Raw genomic sequence first — 25,921 nt, 5'->3', positions numbered from 1 at the left:
GCTCTTCTGGCAAACAGTGAATCATGATTATCGGGAGAAAGTCCATGATACCAGTCTTGACACAGTGATCCCCCTGGAGATATGGGTTAACCATTTTTCCCAACTATGTTCAGATCCTATCCTTTCTTATGGTCATGCTTGGAGGAAGACCCAGACGTCAGTACCTGTAGTTCCAACAGCCCAGGCCAAACCACTTTGTGCACTCAAGATCAATATAATTGATGTGTTAGAGTCCATTAATAGGTGCCCCATTGCAAAAGCTCTCAACCCAGGTGGGATACCACTGGATCTCTTTAGAGCAAATCTTCAGCTCTGGGATCGTCTACTAACAAATGTTCTTAAAGCTCCCTTGTGTACAGGCCCACCCAAGGCTTGGTTACAAGTGACAATAGCCTGATATTTAAGAAAGGATCTAAGGGGGACCCAAAGTGGTATTGCCCTATTTCTCTCATAAATTTTGTGGCTAAAATAATGGCTGGGATCCTGATAGAACACAAGCAAACCTGGGCAATGGAAAATAATGTGCTCTCAGATCTCCAATTTAGGTGTCGGCCTCAGGACAGTAGCTCAAGGTTTTAATCTTTATCTGCTAATAAATAAATATACCATAGAGAAGGAAGGTATGTTTTATGCAGCTTTTATGGATCTGACCATGGCCTTCAATAGGTCAACACTCTCAACTGGGGTCCGAGCCAAGAATCATAACGTTTTAAGGGAGCTCTATTTGGAGGTAACAGCAAGAGTGAGGTATGGCCCAACAGGGGAAACAACAGATAGCTTTAAATTCGACTCGGGCATGCACCAGGGGTGCCTATTGGCCCCCTTTCTTTTCTCTCTGTACATTAACGGCCTAGAAAAACATTTTTTGAAATTTAGAGCTGATTGTCCAATGGTTGGCAAACGCAGTATACCTGCCTTGGTTTATGGATACAACACTGTTTTACTAGGGAGAACTGTGACTAGGGGGTTATTACAACTTTGGAGGAGGTGTTAATCCGTCCTAAAAGTGACGGTAAAGTGACGGATATACCACCAGCCGTATTACGAGTCCACTATATCCTATGGAACTCGTAATACGGCTGGTGGTATATCTGTCACTTTACCGTCACTTTTGCGACGGATTAACACCTCCTCCAAAGTTGTAATAACCCCTTTCTGAATACCATTTGCTATTGTTGTTCCACAGCCACAGCAAAAAAAATAATACTTGATTTATCATGGTATGTAAAGAAACTTAAAACAACCAAACATCCACCAGTACAATCACGTTTCCTATGTCAGCACCACCCTCACAGAATGATGATATGGCTGCCCAGCCTACAACATCTATAACACCATCAGCCTCGTGGCCGGAGAAGGAATCAGTTGTGTGGAAGTTATAGTTAGGTATGGAAAAAATGTCTTACCATATGCTTAAAAAACAGAAGTTCACTGTAAAAACTACGGTTAAAGTGCTGTTATACTTATGTGACAAAGTTAATCAAAATGTAATATTTAATAAACATTAACAGTGAAATTCACCCACAATATTTCTAGAACTTTCGCCTCCATATGCACTGCTATGACCTCAGTTATTACATCACTCATGAGATGGTAAATGGCATATTTGATGACATGTCAAATTATATAAGTGATTACATAATTAATGACATCACCCATCAACAGTTTATTATAGGATTTTCGGTATGGTAGTAAGTCAACACCTTATCCATGTATTCAAACTTCAAAAAGCAAAAAACTCATAATGGACATAACTTAACTAAACATGCAGCACATCAAGCATTTCTGCCATGTCACATAGATTTGGTGGATGTCATCATCTATTCACTCAAAAACCAGAGGAAGGGGCAGAATTACAGGAGATTTAGAAAAGAAAGGAAAAATTGGTCCTGTGTATAGTATCCCATCCAAATCACAACACAAAGAATACACAGTTCCACTCAGGGATAGAAGATTCAATCCCGACAGGAAACAAAAAAAGGGGGGGGGGAGAGAGAGAGAGGAGAGATAAGACAGTCCTGGTGAGTCTGATCAAGTCGGAACAGGAGCCCTCACTCACCAGATGGTGACATGCTTCATCATAGGGCTTTGCTCCTCGTCAGGCCAGCACTGCAATGCCTGACGGGCCCCGCATAGGGGCTCTTTGCTGGAGATCTTATAGAAAATTACCGGTTGGTGAATGCTGAAATGTGGGATTGGTACAAAAACGTGCTATTAGAAATGACTAGAGGAAAAAACAAAAGGAAAATGTTATTGGAGATTAATCCTCTGTCATGATTAAAAAAGATCGTGTAGGGGAAAGGGATTAGAATAATGTCTAATCTACCCTAAACAGGTGAAGTGTCTAATGAGCACAATCCCTCTAGTCTGGGAATGTGATGATGGCAAGTACGGGAATCCCTATACTGCCTCAAAGTCAGGTCAACATGTTTCTCGCTTCTATAGTCAACAAGGATCTAATGCGATTCGTCAGAACCAATAAACCTACCTAATCCTCATTTATCATAAACCTAAAATTTCTGAGTCTCACAGGAACCTAGAGAAAACAAAGAAGAAAAGCTTAAAACGCAATATAGAAGTTAAACTACGTGCACTTGTGAAGAAGTAAGGAAGTTCAAAACACATTGGTGACTCGTCCCCCTCGTGAAGTGCAACAATCATTGGTGAGTGATCAAATATTCAAACAAACTAAATCCTCAATATTAAGAGGAACCTTCCTTACCCTCCTCGTACTAAAGGATGGGCCCCATCAGGGTAGCAACAAGCTCCAGTGGTCCAAACTTGTCTGGATATCTAAACATGTTTGAGTATGGGACGTTAGTTACAAAAAAAACAATGATAAATGCTCATAATTACATCAAGTTGTCAACCCTGGGAAGACAGTCTGTCAAGTTATGAGTATGCCCCATACTTAATGGCTAGTCCTATTGTCTCATCCTAGGTAGATGTGGTGATGTAAAACGACAGGCAAGGTCATTTAAATGGCCCCTATGGTGCGTGTAGTCTGTAAATAATGTAGCTCCCTAAATGAAGGCGTCACAAGTAGGAATGTAGAGCACACCATCATTCGGAAGTAGATACCTCGCACACAATCTACATCAAAGTGGAGGAATAGTTGGCATTATAACTACATATAAAGAAAAATGCGGCGTACCAAATCTTAATGTACCGCAACCCCATATGACAGCTCCCACCAAGGGAAAGGGGGAGTGCAAATAAGCATATGACTAGTCACTTCACAGTTCCTATTATCAAGCATACTGAAGACCCCACATCTATTTACTACTGTTCACTCTGCTAAAAGACGAAATGCCTCAACAGACTTTAAAGAGGTCACCCACTTTTTATACTGTTTGTAGAAAAGTGTTTGTTCTCTATTCACCTTAATAGGAACACCCTCTTAAACAATCACAAGATAAGTATTTTGAGACAAAAAATTGACAGGTATGCATTGCCTACTGATAACGCACCTTCAAGTAGAACCTAAGGAGAAACCCCTACCCTTAAGTAAAATACTCTACATACATTGTTAAAATGAGCATAATGAAGTAGAGCATTAGACACATGCTTTCAATTACACAGTAAGTTCAAATGTCTTTAAGTTGATCATTCATGCATTTTCCATCCTTTCATCCACATATAAACACAGGGAACTCTTAAATCTCACCTTTAAATTTATTTTGTGTACAGAACTATATGACATGAATTTAACATGCACATGTGCCAAGACATTCAAACTTTGGCTTTTCTCACAGATTTTGTTTTTAAAGCACAATCTACTTTGAAATGTGCATTTGCCACCAATAGAAGATGAGTACAGCCTTCACCTGCTTTAAGAAGAAGATATTTCTTGCATATGAATCTTTATAGGTGCTTAGATAGTGTACCAAGTAACTATTCACATTACAGGACCATTTGAATCTTTGTTCATTCTATCCGCTGACATGTATACAAAGGGAATTTTAGGCCCTACATCACTGTTGTCCTTTACTACAATTTCTTCTTTCAAAATAGTGTAAAATGTTATTGAGCAATTTTTACCAACAGTCCAAATTTCTCAAGTCTTTCTCACAAGGCACAAATGCTAAGTTCAGCAGATTCAGTCATCCTGGTATCCTTTTGCAAGGCCAGCATTGTACTAAGCAAGGCTGAATGAGTTAGGGTTTACCAGCCCGTGAGTGGAGAACACCCTAAGACATTCCTAGTTTATCTCTGACCAGAGGAGCAAACGTTCCAGGCCCTGACCTACCAATTTTTTCAGTCATTCCTGTTTACTTCAGTGAAAACAGGCCCAGAATTCTACATATCAGGGCATTATAAAGATGGTCGTTGTCATACCAGGCTTAGGCTCTTAAGGATGTGTGTATGTGTGTGTGGGGAGTGTGCTATGGTAAACCTAGTGTTTTCCCACACCCAGCACTAAAAAAACAGTTTGAAACAGGCACTCTAAGCAACTAAAAATCCAGAGTCTTTAGTCTAATAGGACAAAATCAGGGTCCTTCAGCAACAAGGCAGGTACTATAGAAGAACTGTCCTAGCATCCTCTCCACTCCCTTTGAAGGGCACAAAACATTTGCATGTGCTTCCGACAGAACTGCCATAGAGGATTTGACACTGGGGAATTGGGTGCAGGGCCTACCCAGCAATCAACTTCCTCCATAGCTCAAGGATCAAAGTCATGTGTGTTGGGCGCCCACAGATCATTGGATGCAGGGCCAGGGCATAGGTAAATGCCCTACTGTGCACAGTGAGGGTTGGGCATTGGGTCTGGGGCATGCAAGAGTTCCTGGGTGCAAGTTGGCTGATGTGGCTTCGTGTGTGGTCAATGTAAATATGATTAGAAACCTAAGAAACTCACTGAAAAAATGCAAGTTTAAATTATCTTTATAGTTAAGTATACTAATTTGATCTTTGTTTTATTTTTTTAATAAACCAGAAATTCACAAAAAAAAACAAGTGTTTGAGTGATAATAAAGGTACTTGTTGAAATGAGATAACAACTAAAGTTAAAAAAAACAGTTACATTCAGCAATAATATTTTAATGAGCTACCTATAACTGCACCATCATGCACTACTTTTGACCTCACACATTACATCATTCATGACAATTCCAGTTGCATTATTGGTGACATCATTAATGACATCTCAAAAGGCATCATTGATGGAACTCAATGATGTCACCATCCAGTCATTGTAGCAATGTCCTTTACGGTTTGTGGACTTGAAGTAATTCAACAAGCTACACTGTGCCCAATCACCAATCAGGTGATAATGGACATAAACGTTGATCACAATCTGGGCACAAAGCATTTCTTAAAGTCACCCATATTTGATAGATAATACCATCTTTTTATTCATATTCACCCTCCTAACAACTAAAACATCTCAATTGATGATTTATTAGGTACAACAAAAGTGCAATTTTGCTTCTAGAATCGAGCTACCTCTTCTATCACTCATTGACGGTGTGCTTGCCTTTGATTCTGTACTGTGCCACACTGCCCTTTGGTTAGTTTTGTATTATAGAAATACTGCATTCATACTTACATACATGGTCACATTCAGATCTGGCTTACCTTCTTCTACTAGTTAAAGTATCTTCATTTTCTGTGTACAACACTTTTGTAATTTTCTTCTCAACATACAGATCTTCAGGAAGTTGTACTGCTCTTGAGTGTCTCTGCTTTGAGGGGCTACACAATTTGTGAATCTGAAAAATATATAAAAATCAATTTTTGAAACAATTACTCATACAGTAAAAAAACAAAGATACATTTTTCTTTGTTCATTTCTCTTAACAGTGATAAATGCAATTCTGAGTGGGTTCCAATTATGGCCCTAAATTGTTGCTAGGGAACTCTAATGTCTTGTCATCTTACTTTGCAATGTATATTCACTCATTTGAATGATGCTCTTTTATCAGTATTCAGAAACATCAAGACACGGTGTTGAGTCAAAAAACCTCTAATACAATAGGCTGTCATGTTTAGAGGCCATCATGCTAGTATGGTTTGCATAAAAAGGTGAAATTATTTTGAACTGGATGGCTTTTGTACTTTTGAAATGAATGTTGGTAAAAAATAGGGTAAGAAATATAGGTCTTCGATTCTTGGCTGTATGCAGACAAAACCTGGTCTGCTGATTTGGAGTTTGGCAGTGGGTGCTTCATTGGGATGGCGAAGGACATTATCCATGCCATCCTGCGGGATTTCTACCCGCCAAATCTAGCATTGTCCACCATTCCCTCAGACAATGCTTAACATTGTCAGGAACCGCCATCACAGCAGATCCTATCAATGTTGTAAAGGTTTAACAGATATCTCCATCATACATTATGAATGTCTGTTAAACTTTTAAAAACAGTTTTTATTTTTCAAATCAAATCCCCAAAGTGGGAGTTTGTTTTTGAAATAGGAAAAACTCAGTTGGCATGGGGGGCTCATTATTTTTTTTTCTGTCCCTGGCCACCACAAAAAAAGACGTAATGATGGCATTATGTGTTACCCTCCAATGGTCCATATCCTGTTGGAGGAGCATGTCGGAGATTGAGCAGGAGTAGGGTCCATTGTCAACATACTTAGTATCAGCCAACCTTCAAATCGGGTGAGCAGAACTTGACTTTGGTGGAGTGGGCACCCCATCCAATTCAATTTATGGCCATTTTCATTTTCAATCGTATACTGATAACCAGATTACCAGTGAGGTTAACATGGGTAACAACCAAGACAACATCCTAATCTTCTGTTTTTTCAACATGTAAACTTTGTACCAGGGATGGTTTCAGTTTCATGCTGGAAAAAACAAATTGACCCAAGTCAAAAAATAAAAGATGTGTGTGGTTTTAGAAAGCTACATACCTAAGGCTCATAGATTGATTAACATGATCAAAATTATTACATTTCTACTCTCAAGTAACTCCTACAAACTGTGACAATACCCTTTTGATAATTTGTGATTGGATCAGTAGTCATTTGTCTATGCTAGCTTCCTCTAGCTAGGAATTAAATCTTACTATTATGCACCAAAGCAGGGTTTATTTGCTAATTGATTTAGAGTCAAAACTCTATCTCCAGGCTGCGAAGCCTTTTCTGTCTTCTTAATTCTAGCCCCTTATCTTTGGAATAATCTTTCAGAGAGGCGTCTTAAAAAAGCTTAAATTACCAACAAAACTATCTATTTAAAAAGAAACAAATGAGGAAACTGCGTATAGAACACAAAGCTCTTTTTTTAAGAACTTTTTTACATTATGCATACACAAAATAACAACAATGCTCAATGAACATGGCAGTATATCAACCTTTTACCTTACATGGAGAGGGCAGCCTCATGCTCAAGCGTACATTATACCGGCAGAGCCTTTAAGAAGCAAAAGGCCAGTCATTTGCTCCATCTCATCAGTGGGCTCCATGATAGAACAAAGTAAGATGAAATACGTTTTGGAACTGTGACTATTATCAAAAAAGGTGAGGTGGGGGAAGGGAGACAAAGGGAGGGTGGAAGGTAGGAATGGAGGGATGAGAGGGGAAGGCACAGGGGACGGGGGGTTGGAGGAGAGGAGAGATGGGCAATAGGCAAGAATAGGTCCAAAAATGGCAGTCCATTCACTGTGTGTCCAGAGTCTGAATATAAAATAAGTCTTAACTGATGAAGCTCAATTGAGTCAAAAAGGCAGTTGAGTATAGAACATGAAGCTCCAAAAGGAAAGGTCTAACGACCAAAACCCAATCGTAAAAAATGGCAATAACATAAGAAAGGGGAAGATGGGCCTCAAGACCCAGAAAGAAAGTGAATGGTGGTCTGCTGTTTTTTCATATTGTGAAATGGTATCTCTTTTTTATGAACAGTGCAGTGTTGCAGTATGCCTAAAAGACTATTCTACCTAAAATGTGGATGTTTTTGGGGACTTTGATCAAACATAATTTATTTTAGTTCAGTTCCAGAGATGTAGATTTATGTAGCAGAAAAATAAATCTCAGGTTCATTGCTGTATATTTCATGTTATTTGATGTTATGGTGTTTGTGCTTTGTGGTCCTTCGTCTAGGGGAATATCAGATGGACACTTACAGCGGGTGGGTGATTAAAGCTTGGGTGACAGGAGAGAAGATACTGTTGGTTTTTCTATATTTGACAAGAGAATGTCTTGATGTTTCTCTGTATGACATAATATACAAGGAAACGAGCTGATGGAAAAAATAAAATTCCTCAAAGCTGATGTAAGGGCACTTGATGCTCTGTTCCCAACTGAAACAGACAGAAATATTCCAGGGAGTTGTAGGCACTAAAAATAATTTAATGAATGATTCAGAATTTCTAGGTAAAAAGTCAATAGTCACATTCAAGTGGAACACTTATAATTGTTAACTATGGATGCTCAGTATCTTAAATCATCTCCACAGTATTCTGATCAACAAGATCTCACATAAGGAGCTGAGGAAAGTTGTCTTGTAAGAGACATTCCATTCAAATTTATGTTCTTTAAAATTAAAATCTACATACCTTAACACATCTGAGTGAAAACAATATAAATATCAATTCGAGGCACATTGGTCAATAAAAGACAAAGAGGGCAAGATGCTTGGTACCTAAGTCACCAGAGTGGCCTTGATTTAGATGTATGCATCCACTAAGAACCAATGCTGTTTTTTAAGTGAGTGTTCCAGGTCATTTATGACTTCATGAAGGTGAGTAATCACCCTGGTATACATCCAGACAATAAAATAAATGAAACAAAAACAACAACACTCATTGCCCCAATAGAGAGGCTATTGATGATAATTTGGCACTTAGGTCCTCATTATGAACTAGGCGGTAAACACCGCCGACTGCTGTGGTGACGGTGACCAGAAGACCCTGCACACTGCCGAATAATGATGCCAAAAAGTAAATCCTCCAAAAATCCTGCAACCTCCACCCACCACCAGGGCCTACGACGGCAGAAAAGCAGTACACCCCACCCTTCACCGCCATGAAGACAAATCCTTCAACCACCAAACAATGATGCACAAATCAGCGTGGCAGATAGTAAATGACGAACGACCATTGGCGGTACGCACCGCCATGACCAGCAATGTGACCCACCAACAACAAATGCACACATTGGCAACTTTGAAAACCACACACCTGACAAACATCCACAACACTATAAAACACTCACATACATACCCCTTAATCCGTTACATCACAAATTGCACAACACATATTGATGACATAACATGCATACACTGAGCCCAACATCACACAAGTCACACACACAAATACACCACCACTCATACATACCCCAAACACCATAACAAGCCACACACACAACCACACAACAGCACCCTCACCAATACACCTACAACACACCACCCACAACACACACTATGGCACCCCCAAAGCACCCCCGCTTCACAGACAGGGAGCTAAGGACCATGATGGATGAAATACTCAGGGTCAAGCCACAACTATTCGGGGCACAGGTGCAGCAGACACCCATGGCCCGGAAGATGGAGCTATGGCAGACAATAGTCAACAATTCAACGCAGTGGGAAACCATCCACGCACAAGGGACAACATACGGAAGAGATGGAATGACCTGCGCGGGAAGGTACGGTCAATGGCATCCAGGCACAACATCGCCGTACAGAAAACTGGTGGTGGTCCCCCACCTACACCCCCTGAATACACCGACTGGGAGGAGAAGGTCCTGGCTATCCTGCACCCAGAGGGCCTCACCAGACTCACTGGAGGACTGGACTCGGGTAAGACAACTACAATACCTTAACAGTCACCACACCTATAAAGCATGTATCACCCCACCCCTCTCACTACCACCAGGACCCCATCCCCACCCAGTCCACAACACCCGCATCCAACTTCCCTGCATGCCCACAATCCCACAAATAGAACACCATCCAGACTCCTGGGCACAGTCACCTACCCCTGCATAGACCCCCAGTGGCACTATAGCACCCACAATGCACCTTCACCCCCACATAAATGCAACTAAATGTACATGAAGGGACCTTGCATGCCACAACAGGGGACTATAACCATCAAATAGTGCAGAGCAGTGCAGCAATTGCCGATAAATCCCTTTCATCCCCTCTGAGGTTGCAAGGCTGGTTGGACAGCACCCTCCTCTTCCAGAAGAGGGATAGCTTTTCTCACAGCCAAGTTGTGCAGCATGCAGCAGGCCACCACTATCTTACACACCTTGTCAGGGACATAGCACAGGGATCCTCCAGAGAGATGGAGGCAACTAAATCTAGCCTTCAGGAGACCTATAGTGTGCTCTATTACCCTCCTAGAGCATCCATGGTCCTAATTATAATTCCTCTCTGCATCTGTCCTGGGATTCCTCACAGGTGTCAGGAGCCATTGCAAGTTGTGGTAGCCAGAATCACCTGCAAAAGTGGGTGAAAGGGGACTTGAACAAACTGCTTTTAGTTGCACACAGCCTGCTTGTCAGCTATGTACTGATCCAGTGTCATACACACTCACCTATGAGCCATCCCGTGTCCCCTTGTAGTTGTTCCATCATGTGTGTACACTGCTGTTTCTCAGGACAAAAGAATCATGGACTGATCCTGGGAACCTGGCATTGACATGTGATATGTACTGATCAGCAGTACACACCAATTGTACATTCATGGAGTGATAGTTCTTCCGATTCCGATACACCAGTTCATTCACTCCTGGGGGTATGAGAGCTAAATGGGTTCCATCAATGGCACCTATCACATGGGGGATATTAGCGAAGGCATAAAATCCAGATTTGATGGCGGGAAGTTCAGCCCTTTGGGGGAAAAGGGCATATGTTTGCAAGTGTTGAAAGTAGGCATCCAGGAATTTGGACAGGATGAGGCCGAACATTGGCTGTGAGATCCCAGCACTCATGCTCACTGTCACCTGAAATGAGCCCGTAGCCAAAAAATTGAGCACATATAGAACTTGCACAGTTGTAGGGATGGCATGCTGATTTCGATTTGCTGGTTTCAGAACGGAATCTATTAATGCACAAAGGTCATGGATTGTAGCTCTATTGAGTCTGAGGTTGATAATGATGTGACGTTCCTCCATTGTTTTCAGATCTACCAGGGGTCTGTATACAGATGGGGCCCTCCCTCGCCACTTGGGTCTGTACCCATGGGGGAGGGAAAAAAGATATTCTGAGTGTCAACTTACATGATGTCACTGTAGTTCCAAAAGTGCGACACGTAGGTAACACACACAAACTGAAGGTATGAGGTACACCATCAGGCAAATGTGTGCTGAGTTAACTTATCATAATGGCATCACAGTGTGGACATACTTCCAAAGATGGGTACATGTGAGGAATATAAAATCATGTCAGCAAGCGACAAAGGGGTGAGAGATTGGGGCCCTGGATGAGGGCCCTGGCCAGGCTATTGTGACGTGGTGGTAGCAAAATGGCAGCCTCCTGCCATCCAGGTATGATAGGGTGGAAGTGACTTCATTCCGCTGCCGTTAGTCATTATGGCGGAAGGCGGTATTCACCGCCTTGCACCTGATCATTGGATTACATGGCTGTCAATGGGGAACCTGGGCCAATCATGATTGCCGCCGGCAGTGACGGAGCACACCGCCATGGTACCTATGCCATTTTGTCAGACACTTGACTCCTGATTCCTGTGAAGGGTAGTACTCCACTGCATGTGCTGCTGTGTCCTGATTCTGGTCCCTTAGATGGCGCGGGTTACAGGGGAACGGGCCAGCCCTTCACTGCAGAGGAGCTGGAGAAGCTGGTGGACTGTGTCCTACCCCTGTATGTGAAGCTGTATGGGCGACCAGAGGAGCAGGTGAGTTAGCATCTGTCATGCTTAGATGTGTGTGATAGTGGTGGATGTATGCAAGTCTGTGGGTTCGATGTGTGACTGCTCAGCCGTGGCTTGTCTGGCACGTTCTGCCTGTGAGTTGAAAACATGCCTGTCAACAATTGCTGTTCCATGTGGAACGACATGGCATTTGTATTCGGTGCACACATACTGACGTCTATTTCTTTGCTCTGTGTGTCCCATGCAGGTCAGCGCTCATAAAAAAAAAACCTGTGGCAAGCCATTGCCTAAGGATGTGCGGACCCTGGGGGTCTACAACCAGCAGAGCACCCACTGCAGGAAGCGGTGGGAGGACCTGAGGCACTGGGCCAGGAAGACCGGAGAGGCCCAGCTGGGTAAGACGTCACAACAAGGAAGGGTTGCCCGTCGGACCCTGACCCCTTAATGGCCCGCATTCTGGCAGTAGCCTATCTGGATTTGGATGAGCGCTTTAAGGCAGCACAGCAGCCACAAGGGGGTGAGTACCAACACTGTTGTGATACAGCTTTGATGGATGTATGTTGGTGCTGTGGTACGTTTCCAATGTAGTGCCAGACACTTGGATAAGTGTGTTCTTGCAGTCCTGCCCCCTCCAAGTCCTTGGGATGGTGTAAGGGCTAGTTTGGACAGCCTATAGGCCTATGTGGGGTCCCGTTTCTGTCATCTGGTATTCATTGTGGCCTTATGGACTTGTAAGTGCATTGGCTGGGCATAGTCTCTCAAGGGTGTACTTCACACTGTGTATCAGGTTCATGTTTCATGAGGGTTATGTGGTGTATTCTGGGGTCATGACCACTAGTCAGGGGCACAGTCATTGCGTATGTTGTCTATGCTGAGTGTACGTGCATGACCTGGATGAGAGTGTGTGTGAGCACAAACTGTACATATATTCAGGATTTGACAAAGTTCTCCCTTGTTTTGTTTCCCCACCCCTGTGCTCTTGTGTCCATTGTGTTCATTAGCAACATCTGGCGAGGGAGCTGAGGCACCCGCGAATGGAGATGCAGCAGCCCACGGTTCCAAGGAGGCAGAGTCGAGCGACGCCAAGAGGACCAGTGGGTTGGAGTGCGAAGGGAGTACCACGGGGGAGGTAACCCACTTTTTTGCACTGGAGGTAGTGACTCTGATAACTCCTCCGATGGCAGCTCCCTGGTGGTGGCAGACCCTACTGGGCCCACCCATTCTTTGCCATCTTCTGCCAACCCCATACCATCACTGCCCTCCCAGTTGCTCCTCACCGAGTTGCCAGTGCCCGCTCACCCAGGAGGGTGGGCGTCTCCTTCGCCCCAGGCACCTCATCCCCTGTACCCAGTTAGCCCTGCTGCCCTCACAGAGCAGGCTATTGACTACCTGAGAACCATCTCTGTAGGGTAGACAATCATTGTGAATGCCCTCCAGGGGCTAGCATCCCAGATGCAGCAATGCAATGCATACCTTGAGGGCATTCACGGTGCCATGTCTGGCCTATAGAGATCTTTTCAGGCTCTGGCCTCCTCTTTGATGGCAGCCAGTGTCCCTGGTCTTTCCGTCCCCCCTCCCACCACCTTTACCTCTTCCAGCACCCCACTCCCTTCACCCATCCCAAGCATACATACAGACAGTCATGCACACAGATCAACACATAAGAAGCATACAGAAAAACACAACCACCACACTTCCCACTACAGGCATGCACACATCCAACATACAAAAGCACACACAACAACATCCACTTCCCCCAGTGTGTCGACTTCCCCCGCCACCCTGTCTTTCGCCTCACCATGCACACCCACACACATTGCACCCTCAGTCACTGCTGCTGGCCCCATTCATGCAGTAACCACAACATCTGACATCCAAACATGCATCCAAGACACCACACCTGCACTCGCCACTACTACATTGACAGACACTTGCAGCACACTCACCAGACCTGCAGACACCCAAACAACATCCATGTACACTGGCAGCCTGTCTTGTCCCAATGTGTCCACCCCCCTCCTCCAAAAACACTCAGACATTTGCAGACATCCACACCACTCACATCCACCACACATAAGCATACTTTACAGTCAACTGCATCCACGTCTGGCACACCTACACCTGATACGAGCACTCCCTCAACCTCCACTCCTAGACCTGCTTCCAAATCCCCTCCAACTGCACCTAAGAAGCTTTTCCAATCCTGTGTTGACCTATGTGAACCCACTGGCCTACCCCGTCTTGTCCCTAAACGTGCCCATGTTCTTGCCCAGTCCACTCCTTCCTCGTCCAAGCCCATCCCAGTCCGCCCTTCTCTTTCCTGAGCCCCTTCCCCAGGGAGGAAGAGGCCCTGTGTTGCCCCAGGTTCCTCTGCCACCCCCTAGTCCAAGCCCACTCACCCTCCTTCCAAGGGCAAGCCCAAACACCCCTCCACCTCCCAAACCTAAGCCCAAGCCCCCCTTCCAGATGGAAGTCCACACCCCCACCAACCCCCGCCCCTTTGCCCTGAGGTGCCTGGATGCCCCATTGATGCCCCTTTCGAGTGGAGTCAAGTCCGGCCTATATTGGCCATTCGGTCATTTGAGAATGAACTGGCCAATAGCCTTATTTGGACGTTACCGTTCTTACTTTGCAATAAATTTGAGTGCCCAGCAGTGCTGTTGGCACAATGTAGGGACATTGTTCAGCATTTCGCTGACGGGGTGTGCACATGGGTGTACTTTGGTGCAGGTCTTTGTTGGCTTGTGTCTGGTAAGTTCATTTGGTTATGGTATGTTTGGCTTGGGATGGTGGGAGGGGTTGGGAATGCGTTGCATGGTGGGTGGGGTGGGAGTGTAACTGTGCCCTTTCTTTCCATGTGTACTAGGCAGCGGTACTTACCGTCAGCGTCTTCGTCTTCGGTTACGGTCCTGGAGGAATATGGCAAGGAGCAGTACTGGCATTATTTCCAACTCTCTCTCCTTGTCTGCGTCTGTGTTTTCTGTGTGCCTCCAGTGAGTGTTTCCTTTTATGTTGTTGGTTTCCGCCACACTGTGCATGGCGGTGGTTCCCGGCCCGGAACTGCTGGTGGTCTGGTGTTTCATTATTTGGTGGGGGGTAGGTCCTTTCCGCTGGCCTGTGGACGGCCTCCTTCATCCTCGTCGGAACTACAAAGATGTCGGTATGTGGATGAACCAATACTTGATTTTAATATGCTTCATTATTTGGCGCACCGGACTGCCATACTGTTGCCGGTAGATTCCGCCACCGCCGGCGGTGCAGGGTTTACCACCATGTTCATAATGAGGGCCTTTTCCCTGGCTGATATACGAAGGTATATACATGTATAAGATGGTGATTATACATACTCCTTTTATATCAAGAAATTATACTCCAATCCTGATTATGTTCTTGCTATCCCCAGAATACTACAAGAAGCCATCCAAGTTAAGACTGGAAGTAGAATAATGCTGGAGCAATAATGCTTGTTTTTCAATTAACACCATTGCAGCTCTTTCATAATGTCAGATTTAATCATTTTTATTGAGTTGCATTACAACAAGATAGAAAGAACATGATTTCAAACATTGAATCTTGCACCGCACTGCCTTGAGCAGTGTCCCCTCATGCATTGCAATAGGAACCTTTCATTTTTATAAATATTTCCTCATAGTACCTTTACAGCAAACTTCTCTAATACATTATTTTTTATTCTTTATTTTTATATCAAAGATGTTACCATTTTGAATTGTAACTATATTAAAAAAGGCTAAAGATTTAACATAATTTCATAATCCAAAAATATACTCTTTGTCAGAAGTTTACAGTAATCTTTGTTAGTTCATTCCTCTTATTAACTTCACGTAGCTGTGTATACAGATTATATGACCTTCCGCTACCATTATCCTGATGCACCCACAAAGAGTTTGAAAAAAAAAGAAAAAAAACAATGTTTCTAAAGAGTTTGCATGAAAAACCACTTTAGATGCACCTACAGCACTAATAAGGGGATCACTAGTGCACCTCTGTACCAAAAAAGCAGGACACTACAAAGCAAAACTTCTATCTCAAACACAAACACAAGCCTTGAAATAAAAAATAAACAGCCAGGTACAATTAGATTATGCAGGCATCTATGGGCCCTTATTTAGGGTTTAGAGGACAGTTGTATGTCTGTCAAGGTAACAGAGTAAATCACTCTGTAGCCTAACAGACATCCTATCCCCCACATCTAAAGATGACTGCCAGTCTGTGACCATCTCTTAACATTGGCAAGAATTGCTACCTTGATATCATGTCAATGTTGTAAAAGTCTGATAGATGGCTCTGTCAAACAAGATAGCTGTCTGTCAAACTTTTAAATAGTCCCAAGGCAGGAGTTTGTTTTGGGAAAAAATAAAACTAATGACCTCCACACCATTTTATTGTTACTGTCTCTCACCGCCAGGTATTACCTGATGGTGACAGACAACAAAAAGAGCTATCCAACTGCCTTCTTTAAATTAGTCAGAAGGAGGAGTATGTTTCTGACAGAGTTGGGATCGGTCCTTACTGAATAAACTTAAGGTCCACCCAGTTTTAAATCAGGGGCAAAGACCATGAGTTAGGGAAGAGGGAGCTCTGCCACCACTAAAATGGAGTCCCTCCTCGCCAATATCTAAATCAGCCACTAAATAATCTAAGAGGAAAAGGGTAGATGAAATATTTAAATATTGGACAAGATAGAGACCTTTTTGGTTATACCTACAAATATTTGACTATGAGTTTTATTATGAGGAAAACATTAATAATGTTGAATTGTCAGCACACAAACTATGTTGGAATGTAGACAAAAGCACAATGAAACCAGATGTTTTTACTGAGTAGTTCACTAATGATATCACACTCACTAGTGTAATGTCTGAAGAATACTAGGCTCTCCTGTTTGAATGAAGAGTTTAAAGACAAACTGGAACTTCCGATTACCAACAAAGTCATTAGATAGGTATTACAAACAAAAGACTTCTTTGTCATTTTTTTCAATTTTTCAGTGGATAGGCTTTAACAGGGTGGATTGGTGGTTTATAGCTTTACTTTTATAAAATGCTTTTCTAATAAATATAAAAATGTATTTTGTCTATTTGACAGGGTCCTTCAACACAACCCCAATTAAAATCATCAAGAAGGAAGATAGTATTATGGGAATATAAATAGGACACACATTATCTGCAGATAATTTGATCTGTATCATAAATTAATGAGTCACTAAACTCCAACATTAGATAAACTAGAGAATTTTTGGAAGATGTCTGGATTCAGAATAAACCGAGACAAAAGTGGGGGGGAGGATGCGAAACATCATTTTTCCATGTTAATTTCCATAGGAAATTTTGGGAAGTGATACAAAAAAGCAGCTGCACAGAATTACACCACTTTTGGCAGAAAAATAGATCTTTACCCAGGAAGTATGCTTTTTAAGCGTGATATAAATCCATTCAGTAGTTTTTGAAAGGTTCAATATTTATGGACATCTGGAGCGTTGGGTTTGCGGAATTTATACTGGAGCCTTGCGAGAACGCAACTTCAAATAATAGTGTGATTTGATTGGCTGAGGGTGCTTTTTCCCTCATTGGCTGCCTCACTACCATGAGTCACATTGAAGCTTATGGTCTGATTGGCTGGCTGCAAAATGAAAAGAAATGTTGTGCCCGCCATTACAAGAGAAAGTGAGTCAGTGGCAGGGGTAGGCTGCTCATGGGTGGTTGGGCACAGGGCCTGGCCTGTGGCCAACCCCACACCACTCATGACCAAAGGCCATACGTGGTGGGGTTTGACATCATTACATACAGTAAAAACATCTACTTTACATTAAAAATAAAAAGGTTACTGAAAAAAATAAAGATTAGAGTGATGTTATTGTTATGTATGATAATAATGTCTTACTATACTTTAATAAAAAGCTTAGAAAGTCACTAGCAAAAAATAAAAGTTAGAATTATGTTATAATGAGGTGAAAATCTCAGCTTAAATGTAACATTTTAAACTAGACAAAACACTGAAATTCACAAGTTATCGTTAGCTGAAGTAACTATAAGTCTCACCTTTGCCATGCACTACTTATGACCTCACATATTACTTTACTCATGACATGTTCTATGATGGATCGCTCTTTCCCTCCCTTATTAAGCACGCTGATCACGTCCAATGCCGCGGCCTTAAGCGACTGGCTCCTGCATGGGCAACTTATTGACATATGGCGTATCTGCAACCCCAACACATGTCTATACTCCTTTTACTCCGCGCCATACAACTTACATGTTAGACTTAACCAAATCATGATGTTGGTCAGTCTTCTCTCAACCATCCAGCAAACAGACTATTTAGGGTGCACGCATTTAGACCACAATGCTCAGTTCCTACAATTAGCATAGGGGGACAGCATACCTGTTATCCTCAAATGGCACCTACAACCCACAGCACTAGAATACCCGCCCTTTCAGGCATCCCTAGGCACCGCTACAGCTGACTACGTCAAGTTTAACAACAACTCTGCCACTTATATGCGGATTTAATGGGATGCCTTCAAATTTACCATTGGGGGTATTGCCTGGGGATGACCTGGAATGTTTGCAAACAATTAGATAGTGGCAAAACGCTGATTGAGCACACCCTCCTGCAACCTGAGACACACTCGGTAACTGACCAGACACACATTCAGTGACTAGCAGAGATAAAATGCAAACAAACCTCACTGCTGGAGTGGCTTTGATGTCTAAACTACACTACACACTCATCTTGCGCCCATGCAATGTTGGACTGCAATGCTTTTTCTGGGTCTCAAAATACTCTGCACATCGCTGGCCTCATTCTGGCTGTCTAGTACTGAACCTTGAGAAGGCCTTGAATTCACTTGAATGGGGTTTTCTATTTGATACCTTGCCTTACTATGATCTTGGGCATCGCTTCCTTCATCTAATCAAATTGCTTTACACTGCACCATTGGCCACAGTCAAGACAGGCCCTTATATATCAGATCCCATCTCGATAGGCAGAGGGACATGCCAGGGATGCCTACTACCCCCACTGCTCTGCTCTTTCGCCATAGAGCCACTTGCCACAGCTATCTGTGTGGAGTGGGGTATTCCATTGGGAGACGAACCCTGCATAGTTTCTTATATGCCAATGATCTTATCCTGTGTATTCGGGATATGCACTCGGAACACGATACACTAGCCTGGACACTCAATTTGCGGACCTTTCTGGTCTGCGGGTTAACTGGGCCAAATCATGCTCATTTCCATTTCCCCCTTCGAACCCTGACCATACCTTTGCCCTTAGCAGTGTGCCAGTGATATGGCAACCTAATAAGCTTCGATATCTTGGGGTAAGAGTGTACCATCAATCAGCTGACCTGTTAGATGGTAACCTTGTAAAAGCAACAGCTGCCATTAGATCCCAGATGCTGTTCTGGAGCCCACTTCCACCATCCGTCATGGGTCGCATGGCTTCACTCAAAATGGTGATCCTGTTTTGGCTACTCAACATTTTCACTAATCTGCCCTTTCCATGTCACGCCACCTTTTTTCTGGTCCCTTGAGAGAACCCTGAGAAAGTTCATCTGGAACAAAACCCACTGTAGAGTGGCACTATCAAAAATTAACTTACCCATAGTCGAATATGCACTACCAAATATGGAGCAATACTACTCTGGCTCTCAGCTCCAATGGGTGGCTAGGTGGTGTGCGGGGTTGCAACTACCAGATACTCACATGCTGTCCCCAGCTTGGATTCAATCAGTGATACTCTGACTCTATCATCCCTGTGTTCACCAAAAAACACTGGAGTCCCTGCTACTTGGGGATGCATATAAATGCTACTGTTTTAGCCTGTACCTAACATAATCCATCACCCTGTATGGTTCAGCTCTATCCTTGTTGGGTACACCAAGAGACAACACCACCACCTGGCCTGTGGAGCTCTCCGCTTGGATGGAGGCTGGCCTATACACCTGAGGGGGCCCTCTATCACCTTATGAAACATTAGTGGAAGAAGAGGGATTATCTCTGGGCCAATTTGTATTACATGCTTCGTTGCTTGTGACACTGGGCAGCAAAATGGGGGACTTGTTGAAGGAACTTCCAACACACCTTAAGATCCAATACTTGCATGTTATGGGGACATGTAGACACCTCACAAGATGGTTTGCAGCTTCACTACACAGGCACACAGCAATACCCCTCACACCCCTGAGACGACATTGGGAGTAAGACCTGGTGCGCCCGTGCATGGATAAGGAGTGGGCGTCAATATTGGAGAGCCTGGTTCGTGTCCCCCAGAATGCTTGCTTCTGGCTCATTCAATATTACATAACCAAAGGGCCTACATCACCCCTGCCAAGGTTAACAGATTCTTCCAACACACTGATGCTTGTTGCCCCAGATGTCATCTACTAATGCTGACCTCCTTCACATACTGTGGGCAGGATACTTGTGTCCACGCCTCACTACTTACTGGTCACATGTGACGACCCCATTGACCACCTGTACAGGCCAGGGGTGTGGAATTTATTAAAATATCTACTTGTCCAGGGGACCGGTTGCTTCTCAAATCTACTTGTCCTGTAAAATGATCTACTTGTCCCTTTGGTGCCATGTTGTGTGGCGCCAAATTATGGCAGTAATCTCATTATGTAAGAGCTCTGATAATAACCTCTCTGATTATGCCAGGGCTACTACCATAGTAGGGCTTGAATACTTGCAGTTTCTATCCCTACTGTAGCAATTTCCTTATTTTGCCACCTTTCTGCAGATCTGCATACTGGGGCGGGAGGAAGCAGTAAGCAATAGTTCCAGGGCTGGAATGCCTTTGAGTCTGCAAACCTACTAGCCTGCATGTTTTAAAGATTTTCACCAGCTTCTCTCTAATATTTTCCCATAATAAGAAAGGTTGGACATTTACTCCTGACAATGGCAGAATTAGAACTTCTTCCAGGGTTGGGAAGAAAGTGGCTGGAGGGAAAATGAACTTGCAAATGCTCAATAGATTTTCACATGAGCAAATCTACACATGCGTATTTACCCATGCTAAAATACAGTTCACAAATATTTTATAGGGGTACGACATATACCATGGGTGCACTTTTGTGACTTTCTTTAAGAATCTGGGGCCACATGTAGGTAGGTTCAGATTTGCGACCCGCAAATTGCGAGTCAGAGCGAGTCGCAATTTGCGAGTCGCAAATCCAAATGTACGATGGTGTCCCTGACACCATCTGTGATTCGCAAGGGCTTCGCAAATGCCCACCTCATGAATAATCATGAGGTGAGTTGCAATTTGCAACCCCCTTGCGAATGGCGGCCCTCACAGGGATGGTGGCCTCCTGGAGACAGCAGACCACCATGTCTGTGACTGCTTTTCAATAAAGCATTTTTTTTTTTTGTAATGCAGCCGTTTTCCTTAAAGGAAAATGAGAAGCATTCCAAAAACGAAAAATGAAACGTTTTCGTTTCATTTTTTCAGAGCAGGCAGTGGTCCGTATGACCACTGCCTGCTCTGAAATGTTTTTTACAGTGACATTCACAATGGGGAAGGGGTCCCATGGGGACCCCTTCCCTTTTGTGAAAGTGTTAGCACCCATTTGAAATGGGTGCAAACTGCGATTGGTTTGCGCCCACGTTCGCAGAACAATCCTACATTGCACTGCGAGTCGCAATTAGGAAGGGAACACCCCTTCCTAATTGCGAGTCGCAAACCCGTTTTGCGATTCGGTAACCAGGTTACTGAATCGCAAAACTGGGTTTGTGCATCGCAATGTGCTTTTTGCACGTCGCACACAGCGAAAGTCGCTGTTTGCGACATGCAAAAAGCTACCTACATGTGGGTCTTGGTCCCTAATTAGGTCTGGTGTTAACAAAGACATTTTGTTTTTATTAAACTTCTATATCTCTCTCTTTCGGCTGGCTTTACTGTGAGTGATTGCATTCTGCTCTTCCACAAGGAGTAGTTTTGTTCAGTGTCAGGAACTACAGTGGCAATCAGTGACGTAACGAAACTGGAGGGTGCCCCTTTGCAAAGAACATGGAGGAGCCCCCTATCCAGACTCACTCAGGGCAGGTGCTGTGCTGAAGGGGCCCCCTGGAGGGCGGCTGCGGGGCCTTTGTTATGCCACTGGTGGCAACGTGTGCTTTTAGAGTTCAAAAACGTTTTTCTTTTTTTTTGCCAGTGTTTGTTACAATGTTGAGGGCCTGGTAGCTCCCACAACAATAAAGTGTTACAAAAGCCATGTCAAAACAAGACCCGCATTGATGAAACTAAAAGACTTATAAAAATATGTCAGATCAGTTGGCTTTGTCAGTGTTTGTTTATTTTCATGCTTCCCATAATCGTGTTGAAAATGGTTACACTGATTTTCCATTAGAAATATTTTTGGGAAATACTAGCATGCATCAAAACATTTTACTAAATGACACCTCATTTGCATCTAATCAGAGAGCATTCTGGGAGCATTATACTTAGCCTCATAGCCTAAACTTTTCAAACATGTGTATGCACGTTTTTGTTTTTCTTTGTACTGGAACCAACGTCAGTAGTGAAGTGTGACCTTAAAACATTTATTTACAGCACTCACCCTAATAATGAAGGTTTTCAAATAATGAACCATAAATATAAGTTCGAACAGCATTATCTTTTGGAAACACATTACCTCAACTGCACTCTCTGTAAACAGGCAGCCAAAGGGTTTGTGCTGCAGAGTGTTGGGCCTACTTGTCCCAAGGACAAAGTAAACATAAAAACTTGTTGCCCTTGACCCCAAACAAGATGTCCTGGGCGTCGGGCGATAGGAATTCCACATCCCTGACAGGCCTTGTAGAATTACACACATGAGCTAATCTGGCCAATCCCCCTAAAACTTGGCACCCAAAGAGTGATTCCCTTCACGCAAGGCGGACTGGTGAAATTGCCTCTTCCATAAATATGGGCACCAAACTGCATAGGAACCACTCCAACATTCCAGCAGACCAGATGTGTAGGGATCCAGGAACTAATTTGAGAACTTTACATCTACCACCGGAAGCTTGCCCCTATGTGCTAGTTATTACGAATGTCCCTAAGCTCAAGTCCAACATTTCCGAATCATTCACAGAACTGAAAAACAAGGTCATCCACTGGTTACACAGACACGCTAGATTCGCCTTCCATATGATACCCTCAATACTGATGGTGAGGAGGGTGGGATGGGTGGGCCCACTCAAAAATCCTGGTACAGGGGACTGTATTGTTGTTAATTTTGATACGCCTTCCCTTGTTCAACAGCTTTCCCTAAATGTGTGTCATTCTAACCCCCTAGGGGGGGTAATCTCACTCTGTAGGCTCCAGGCTTTCTACCCCCATAAAGCTGTACCAAGCACTAAGGGGGTGACAATGTCACCCAGAGGTCTTTCTAGGGCACAGATGCCACCTGATTTTAGGCCAAGTTGTAATGCTTCTTCGCCCACACTTTCTGAAAACGACTGACTAAAAGTAAGCATTATGTATAGTTTACCCTACTCCCAAGGTTCAATCAACTGGGACAAAAAGTATCCTATAGCTGGGAAAAATGAAACTTATGAAGTTGGGCAAAACAACCATGCGGTTGAACATACTCCTACCATCGACACCAGCGAGCCTATCCCAATTCCCGCACTTGCTCAGTTAGATCCATCCAAGTGTTCTGAAAGCCACACCGGGGGTGCAGATAAGGAGCACATGGTGACTGAGATTAACTTAGCCACAGACTTACCAGATCACAGCAAACGCAGAGACCCGCCTCCACTCCAGGCATCCGAAGAGCTCAGGTCACCCCCCGATTTAGATGGGGCAAGAAACATCCCGGGCATTAACGTAGCAGGAATCCCAAATACGACTGAAAAGGGTATAAAATTTCCCCACGGTACCCCATTTCCAAGAGAGAACCCTGTGGCCGAAGCTCCTCATGACAAAATAGACGGCCTAGATACCATCCTTAGTTGGAATATTGCAGGGTTGGAAACAAAATGAACAACCCTGAATGGGGCAAATTTATAGACGAACACAAAATATGTCTTTTCCAAGAAACATGGGCACTGGAGCCCAAATATAGAATTGGTTACAAAAGTTACTGGGTCCCAGCAATTAAGGCGAATTCAGGGAGGCCCTCAGGTGGCCTGCTAATATGGCTCAGTTGCTCTTTTAAATGTCGGATTGAAATAATTGACTTGGGCTGCCCTGATTTAATGGGTTTATCAATACCATCTCTTAGAGAGAAATCACTTTTAATAATTAATATCTACAATAGGAGCCTGGGCAGCAAACATGAGTCCGACGCATTGACTATTTTGGACCGTTTTCTTACCTATAAATCACCTTCTCATTTTATTCTTATTGCTGGAGATTTTAATGCCACTTTTGAACCCTACTCGCTGGCCCAGGAACTATATAAAGATGAAGACGCTTATTGGGGCATCCCCCAGCTGGTGTCAAGAAAAAGACCAAAAATCAATAGATTATCACACCAGGTTATGGACATTACACTGGCACATGGCTTGCGGGCTTGCAATGGTCGTTCCCGTTCGGACCCTAATCTCCACCCTACATTTAGGCGCGGGTTACAGAAGAGCCAGATAGACTATATCTTGCTCGATATCCGCTTGTGGAGCCATATGGTCGACATGAATATTGTAGAACATGAGGAAAGTGACCACGAACCATTGATTTTATCTCTTAGGAATTTACTACCCCTTCCTGAAGTCTCCTGTCCCAAGACCTACGGACAACAGCTCGCACTGACCAACAATAGACGAAATGTTAGATGGGAATCCTTGAACACTGACACAACCACTTTGACAACGGCGTATAGGCAGCTGGCTGATCACATGGTTCATATATCTCAATCTCCAGAAGATAGTGGTGGGCTTATAGCAGCCCACACACATTTTTTTAACTCTTTAAAAAATCTATTTACCAAAGAGTCGGCGAAAGAACCTAAAAAGAAATGTAATGCAAGATGGTTCAACGCCGCATGCAGAGAAGCACAGCACAAATTGCTGAGAGCTTTAAGAGGAGGTCAGATAGATTGTATAAGGGAAGCTAGGAAAGTTTATAAACAGGAACAAGGTAGAGCCCGTAGGAAATGGGACGAATCAAGATGGGTCTCCCTCCTGGAATCTGCTAAAATAAATGACACCTCGAAATTTTGGAAATTGGTGGCTGATGCCAGCGACGAACCTAACTGTTTGCCTGGCGCCTCAATACTCCCTGTAGAGTGGACCGATCATTTTTCCCGATTATATCTTGGGACTACCGGTGTTACCGCCAGGGAACTGACCCACATCATGACTACCGAGACCCCCAAAATTGAATTTACCCTGGCAGAAACTAAGGCTGCGATTGCCTCATTGAAATGGGGAAAGGCCCCCGGCCTTGATAAAATACCAGGTGATCTCTACAAGACTAACCCAGATGTTTGGGCCCCATATTTAAACCTCATCTCTAATGCAATAGCTGCAGGAGCACCTGTCCCGAGCTCTTGGTTGGGAGCAGAGATAGTTCCCATCTTTAAGAAAGGCAACCCCTCTAACCCTGTTAACTACCGCCCAATCTCCTTACTCGACAACTTCCAAAAAATCTTTGCAAAGCAAATTTTGTCCTGTCTAGAGGAATGGATCTTGGAAACCAATGCCATTTCTGATCTACAAGCAGGGTTCAGACCAGCAGTCAGTACCATAGACCAGGCACTAAGATTTCTAACAATAAAATGGAAAACTGTAGAAGTAGGAGGGGGTAACCTTTATGTAGTCTTTATCGATCTTAGAGCCGCGTTTGATCTGGTCCCTAGAAATCAGTTATGGCTGACACTAGCCAATATGGGTGTCCCACATGGCCTTTTGAAACTTATCGCCCGACTACATGAGAATACCTATGCCCAAATTAGGAATGGCAAGAATGGTGATCTTACTGAACCAGTGGCTATTGAGAGAGGAGTCAGACAGGGGTGTGTTTTGGCCCCAACCCTTTTTCTTTTATACATAAATAACTGTATCAAGTATTTAGTAAATTGCACAAATGATTCCCCCAAGCAGGCCGGAACCAAAGTCCCTTGCTTACTCTATGCAGATGACACTATTCTCCTGTCTAAATCATCCATGCGAATACAAAATCTGGTTAACC

The 25,921-nt window shown here is 43.6% G+C and overlaps 1 protein-coding gene across 1 annotated transcript in view; it reads right to left on the bottom strand.

Annotated features, from left to right (window-relative positions):
* Window positions 1-25,921, bottom strand: part of GPC3 (glypican 3) — a 3,152,357-nt gene that overhangs the window by 1,233,570 nt on the left and 1,892,866 nt on the right. The window contains exon 4 of the mRNA XM_069206010.1: window positions 5,578-5,711. Coding sequence (XP_069062111.1) covers window positions 5,578-5,711 — 134 coding nt within the window. The remainder of the gene's footprint in view (window positions 1-5,577; window positions 5,712-25,921) is intronic.

The sequence above is a fragment of the Pleurodeles waltl genome, chromosome 2_1 (assembly GCF_031143425.1).
Source record: "Pleurodeles waltl isolate 20211129_DDA chromosome 2_1, aPleWal1.hap1.20221129, whole genome shotgun sequence".
In the NCBI taxonomy this organism is placed as follows: Eukaryota; Metazoa; Chordata; class Amphibia; order Caudata; family Salamandridae; genus Pleurodeles; species Pleurodeles waltl.
This window is presented reverse-complemented; position numbering and strand designations above follow the sequence as displayed.